This window comes from Bison bison, unplaced genomic scaffold (assembly GCF_000754665.1).
Source record: "Bison bison bison isolate TAMUID 2011002044 unplaced genomic scaffold, Bison_UMD1.0 scf7180017864495, whole genome shotgun sequence".
In the NCBI taxonomy this organism is placed as follows: Eukaryota; Metazoa; Chordata; class Mammalia; order Artiodactyla; family Bovidae; genus Bison; species Bison bison.
In genome coordinates, this window is record NW_011495054.1 from 10762363 (window position 1) to 10769442 (window position 7080).

At 42.3% G+C, this 7080-nt stretch overlaps 1 protein-coding gene across 1 annotated transcript in view; it reads right to left on the reverse strand.

The window, feature by feature from the left end:
- PITPNB (phosphatidylinositol transfer protein, beta) overlaps positions 1 to 3136 on the reverse strand; it is a 56805-nt gene extending 53669 nt beyond the window's left edge. The window contains exons 1-2 of the mRNA XM_010828857.1: positions 3111 to 3136; positions 2660 to 2690 (exon numbers count right to left, since the gene is read on the reverse strand). Of these exons, the coding sequence (XP_010827159.1) occupies positions 2660 to 2690; positions 3111 to 3136 (57 nt within the window). The remainder of the gene's footprint in view (positions 1 to 2659; positions 2691 to 3110) is intronic.
- Between the last annotated feature and the right edge of the window lie 3944 nt (positions 3137 to 7080).

A 7080-nucleotide genomic window follows, 5' to 3' on the forward strand; every position in this document is an offset into this window, starting at 1 on the left:
ATTTTCCAAATCATCTTCACATCTATGACATCTCACTTTATTTCACAAAATCCTAAAGAAGGTATGACAGGAATATATCTGTTACTTCTTCTCCAAAAAAGAAAGCTGAGCAATGAGAATACTGTTCTCAATAATGAGAAGGACTATAAAGTGACAATAAAAGCCGCAAATACAAAGAACCACTACAGTGCAAAGTTTAGTAGCCCTCTGGGGTCTTGTTTTGCATGCGTATGTCTGTGCTTGCCTGATTTGGCTCTGGTCCACCTAAACAGAAACAGTACTGGGTATCTAGGGTCTCAATTGTTAACTGTGAAGTTCTCCAGTAAAAGGAAACTGGTTTTAAAGTATAAATAAATGAGTATTACTTATAAATAAAAACGCAAGAAATTGCTGATAGTGCTTTCTCTTTGACTTTAAAGTGGATAAGAATTCTCACTGGCTTGCACCAACACCTGTGAGTGGACAGCACTATTCTATGCCCATCCGGAATTTCCAACAGTTCCAACAAATGATAAAAAGCAAAGTTCCTGCATTCTCAGTTGTTTCAGTGACTCAATCAAGGCACCACCTCCAATCTCTTCAAATTTGGCTACATTTCTTCCTTCTAATGATGAGAGCCTGAAGAAATGTTTTTCTTTTTTTCCTCTTTTTTTTTTAAAGCATATTTTCAAAGAAAGGCTACCTCTAAAAACTAGTAATTCAAAACTAACATTTTATTTTGAGGAACAAAAAGTCAGGGTGGTTGTAAGCTCAGCAAATAGTCCTATCTAAAAAAGCCCATGGGAATATGATGGTATATTGACGGTTAATTCTCACACACACAAATTTGGAAAGGTTTAGGAAGCTGGAACCAAACAGATTTCTTAACTATGTCAAAAATCAGTTTTTGTAGAGATTTCAGACTGCAGAAAGGGCTGTCTTCTTCCTTCTGGTTTTATGACAGACCACCAGGGTGAGTCCAGGAATGCTACGATCCTTAAGTCCTTCAAAATACACTTTTCAACACTGCCGTATTTTAAAAATAGGACTAAAATGCCTCTAAGTCTGAGGATAAACCTGATCTTGGTTAGAAACAGAGTAACAAAAATTTACACAGAAACAACAGTGTTCAAAAATATGTTATTAGTGGAATGATAACTTGTCACATAACACTAGGCTTTCATTCTCATTTTTAAGAACTTAAACAACGACAGGAGGCATATTAAGTCTGAATATAACAAAAAGCTGAGATTATTCTGGGTGACAATAACAAGACTCAGAAAGATTTCAACAAGTTGATCCAACTAGCTGAAACAAAAAGCAAAAAACAAAAACAAATGTCAGTTTCCACATTCGAGTTCAAACAATTGTATAAGTAAAGATCTGGGGTGCCTGGCTTATCTGAGTGTTCTAATACATTTGAAACCTCAGACCCTCCTGTGGTACTTGTGGCTGTGTTCAAGTCTACAGGAAACAGCGCCAGACGGCTACTCGTTTTCAGTTCCTGCATTTTCTTTCTTCTGCCTGCCTTCTGTCAGCTGTCACATCTTAGGTTATCAGCTTGTTTTGTTCCACTTCCAATCCAGTGGTTCCAATTGAGTCTCGACTCTAGGAGCCCCAGATAACCAAGGAGTACAAGCTGTGAGCAAGTTGCAGGAGGACCCCAAGGCCTTTGTGGGTTTTGCTCCGTGGAACTTGATTTCTCAGGAGCCGTCTCTGCTTTTGTCTTCATTCCTAGCTGTACTACTGATAGCTGCGTCCACAAGACACGCAGCTTTCCGAACAGGTGATGCCTTTCTGTACCGTGTGCAGGTCGAGGGAGACGATGGCCTCTCACGCTCCCGTGCAGAAGACGGTTTTCGGCTGGGAGCAACAAGTACAGCACACGCAGCAGCGATGGGCCAGCAAGGAAGCCCAGAGGTGCCGTTACACCAGGCCACACGCACGTGCTAGGGACGCTTGACCTCGGGAGCGCAGGCAGAAAAGGTGGGACGAAGGGCCAATAATGGGCCAGTGAGGAAGCCCAGAGGTGCCATTACACCAGGCTACACGCACGTGCTGGGGACGCTTGACCTTGGGAGCGCAGGCAGAAAAGGCGGGACAGAGGGCCAATAATGGGCCGGTGAGGAAGCCCAGAGGTGCCATTACGCCAGGCCACATGCACATGCTGGGGACACTTGACCTCGGGAGCGCAGGCAGAAAAGGTGGGACGAAGGGCCAAGGGGAGGAGACACAACTGCCAGAAGCTACCCTGAAGGGTCACCATGGATAAGAGAGAACAGGCTTCCTTCCTTCCCTTTCTGCTCAAGTGGAAGAAACTGTAAACAGTAGGCAGACTTCACAGGAAAGCAGATTTTGGTTTAAAGTAACAAGAAATGTTTAAAATATCCAACAGTAAAGTAGGCGGTTTCTCCAAGCAGCCAGTGACTTAACCCTGAAGTGCCCAGGCTGCAGCTGGAACCTCCATTCTCTGACACGGTGCAGACAGAATCCCTGCACCGGACAGGTTAGCCAGCGCGCTCAGACTCTTCCAAAAGCAGCCAGGGTAACGACAGATATTCATTTACAATTAATTATCTCTAACACATCACAACTCACTGTCGCATACGGCCAAGTAAAGAGAAATGAAAATACTACCTCAGATTAGCATACCAAAATGAATTATGTAAGCAAGACTTACCTCCTGAACCGAACATGGCAGAACCACACGGCTAAAAAGACAAAAGGATAACAAACGTTACACACGAAGTGGCTGGCTTTAAAACTCATCTCCGCGATTAAAAGACCTTTTGCTTTAAATGCAATGACAGCATAGGACAAGATGTCATTTATGGAAGAGGGTCCTCGCATTGACTACAGATCCAAATAAGAGTTTTTAAACTGGGGGAATAAAACTACCCATTGCTGACTCTCAACAATCACTTACATGTAGCATCCTCGTTATACCAGGACCCCAAAATGCAGTTGCAGAGATTCTTGCGAGGAGTAAAGGAACAAGAGGAAACTCATCACTGAAAATTGCAGGGTACACGATGTATCATTTGTAGACTGTCTGGTCAGGCTGCCCTCAAGAAATTTTTAATATGGTTTCATTCTCCATCTATACACTATGCATTTTGTTTTTATGGTACTTTCTCACAGAATTCATGTCTTGCATCTCACGAATGAATGCCTCCAAAAACTGCTCCCTACTACGCAATTATTGCTCAGTCTTATTGAAAAAACCACGTAAAACATCCTATAGACTTACTTTACCATGGAAAATACTTTGAACCTGATAAATACAACCCCTTTCAGTGCGGATTCACCATGAGGTTGCTTTGTTTGACCTTGTCCAAGAGTCTGTTCCTGTACATACAAGAGGACTAGGACAGAGACATAATACTCCTAAAGATGAATTCCAAAAAAGAATTCTGTGAGTTATATCAGGATATTGCATTTTATCTCCAGATTTTTTAGGGAACTACTCTCATACTTAGTTCCACAAGAAGGTCTGAAAACCAAGGCCATCCCCGAATATCAAATGTCTCATGGTCCAAGAGGGCAACTCCCCACCCCACCCCACCCACCCTGCCAGCCCAACCTGGTCATTCTTAAGACTGTTCCCTCCTACCATCTAACTACCATAGCAATGCCACTTAAAATCTTATTTTAACTCTACTTTAAGGAGAGGAAAAAAATACCACAGGCTTCACCTCAATTTTCATTTTACAGGAAATTCCCAATAGTTTTCTTCACTCCAACTTCTCTTCAGCTGCACTTTGTATCTGTTGCTCTCTCCTCAGTCTTCCTCAAACACTGATACTTGAGTGCTCACATCACCTTAATCTCTACCACGTATCTCCTGTTATCCCTCCCTCCTCCTTGACTACTGGGGGTCACTCATCACCCTGTCATTCTGATAATGATCGTCTAAAGACAATGAAGGTTCTCCAAGTCACAGTGGTTGCTAATTTCTTCTCATCAAGAACAAACTTGTACAAAAGCCTTCCAATACCTAATCATTTATTTCAGCTGTCTTCTCGGGGTACGCACTAACATGCTCACCGTCTCAGTAACAGAAAATAAGACCAGGTGGAGAGGTGCAGTGGACTGGGGGGAAGACTATGATATAGGCTGGGAGCCTATTTTGGGAGATTAAGACAAAGACACAGGTTGGGAGCATACTTTCAGGACCTGGAATACAATGGTACGAAATCTATTACATTTATTCAACAACAGAGAATTCTGGAAAGTTGTTTCAAAAAGTAAGCAACACAGCTATCGCTAACACGTCCTCTTAGGTGCTTAAAGACAGTGAGAAGCAGGAGCCATCTTTTGGGAGGCAGGGCAAGGATTAACAAAGACCCAAAGGAGGACGCTCCGTGTACTGAGGAGCCTGGAAGGCTCTCCGTGGATCTATGACTCACACCAACACACACAGGAGAACTCTGAGGAGCCTGGAGGGCTACAGTCCATGACTCACACTCAGTCCATGCGTCCATGACTGACACTGAGACACACACACAGGAGAACTTGGGCTACAGTCAATGTATCCATGACTCACACTCTCACACTCACACACACACACAGAACGCTGGGCTGCAGAGGAAGTCGAAGGAACGAATAGAAAGGAAACAGTTAAAGACTTCCCTTAAGTTTCACAAAACCAAGAATCACTGCTGAATAATTTTACTAATAGGGAAAACTTACTTCACAAAATGAAAGTGACTGATTATGACATTCTGAATGAATGACGAGTCAAGTAACTTCAAGATTTAAGAAAAAGTAAGAGAGATATGAAACAGGCTTTAATTTTGCATTATTATTCTAAACGCAATATTCAACTTTTACACCACTTCGAAAATTTTCAAACTTCTCTGAAAACTGTTATGAAAATACTTTTGCAAATCACACAACCTACTAGTTCTTTAAAACCAGGATTTTATGCTAATGGAAATTTCACCTACTGCTTAAATAACAACTTGAAGGTAACTCCCCATCCTGAAAAAGTTATTTCTAACCTTTTAATTCATGTCAAAAATAGCTGGCATTTTTAAAGACAACAAACATTTGCCAAAGTATATTACAGTTTACCAACAGCCTTACATAGGGATGACCCACCTATTCATTGCTCCTGACCAAGGACAATTTTAGAAAACTGACAGGTGAGTAGGAAGAATCTTTTTTTTTCATTAGACAACACTGAGTTCTTACAGTGTGCTAGACTAGATGCTATGCTGGATACCAGGAATACTTGAATAAGAAACAGCCTCTGACCTCAAAAAATCTAGGAGAAAAATGGGAATTCCCTGGCAGCCCTGTGGTAAGGACCCTGAGCGTCCACTGCCAAGGGCCCAGGTTCAATCCCAGGTTAGGAAACTAAGATCCCACAAGCCACACGGGACAGACAAAAAAAGAAGACTTTAGGAGGGAAATCAAATCTAGGGGAGACACAGGTGAGGAGTGGACTGAGAATTCCTTCAGAAAAAAGTATTACACCTTGAGCATAATTCAACATTGGTTTCTCAGTACATTAAAATTTTTATAAAGAAAGTAATGATTCACAAAAAGCATAATATGCAAATTCCCAATGAGAACTGCTTTCCATGATTTAGCCTGACACTACTCACGTAACTGTCAAAGGGACCTACTGAATACAATTCACATTATAGAAAGGAGGAAGTAACTCTAATAAAAGAAAAATTACTAGATCTGCAACCCAAAATTAGTTCCGCAACTTACTTGCTGTGTGACTTGGGCTAAGTCAATTTTCTCTTATTTCCTCCAGAAGTCTTAACACCTGCCAACTACAGACACTACAAAAATTTCAGAGTAATAAATGAGCTAACACTTTCATGCTACATGATACAAATGAAATGGAAGAGAATTATTTTTAATTTAATAAAATTTTAACTAAAAACTTGTCTTTTCTCAGGATCGCTGTCACTGACTAAAGTTAGAATGTTTCATTCATTTCTTTAACAAATATTTATTGAACGTTTACTATGTGCCTGAGACTTCAAGAATTGGGAATACGAGAGTGAGCAAAATAGACAAATTCATGGAGTTTATGTACAGTGAGAGAATACATCCAGTAACAGAGAAGCACGTTAGATGGTGATAGCTCTATGAAGAACAATGAAGCCGGAAAAGCAAACACCAAACCGTGCGGGTTGCAAGTGGATCTTCAGAAAGAGATTCCAAGAAAGTGATATTTAACCAAAGACCTGAAAAGGCGTGAATTAGTAAAATGAGGGTAGAGTTCTTCACCCAGAGGCAAGAGCAAGCAGAAAGGCCCTGAACTGAGCTTATTTTCCTGGAGTAGTGAAGGAACAGAAAGAAACCTTGTGAGCTTGGAAAGGGCAAGGGAAGGGCTGTAACTGAAATCAGAACAAAATAGTGGTTAAAACCTCCCAGGGTATCTATCCTAAAGGCGTTGGCTTTTACTCTCAGTGAGATAAGGGGGTCCGGAAGATTTTTAAGCAGAGAAGCGACAGGAGTGACTTTTAAAAAGAAATCTGACCTAACACTAAAAATAAGCTGTCTGGAATTAGCTAAATTAAGCCAAAAATTTCAAAAGTTTATAATGAAAAGAGCATTTGAAACACCCAAGAATGGGCCACACTAGAAATCCCCAGTTGCCCAAACAGTGGCTGACATGAACCAGCTGTGACAGCGGAACACTCGCTGCCAACCAGATTTCCTGCGATCAGTAGTCACAGTCCTTGCCGGTAGGAAATGCCTTAACTTTTCAACAAAACCACGTAGCTGGTCTGATGCACCTGGGAACCCTTCCATACGACCGACCACGTGTTAACGCCTCATCTAAACCCGGGGGAAGTCCATGGAGCCCAGAGTGTCATCCCATCTTCAAGATGTGGAAACTGAGACTCAAGAGCAGAGAGATGGCTCTCTCGGGATAGGGAGAGCTTCGCTTCCTAGCGAAGACAGGTTTTTCCCGACTCCCAGCTCCTGCAGGAACTTCGGGGCGCCTACGTCCCACCTAGAGCCTCCGACCACCAGGGCAGCCTTTAGCTGGCAAGCCCACCTCCCGCGGGTTACAGGCAAGTTCCGCCCCGGGCATGACAAATCACAGACCCATCGCGTCTCCCCCGCACC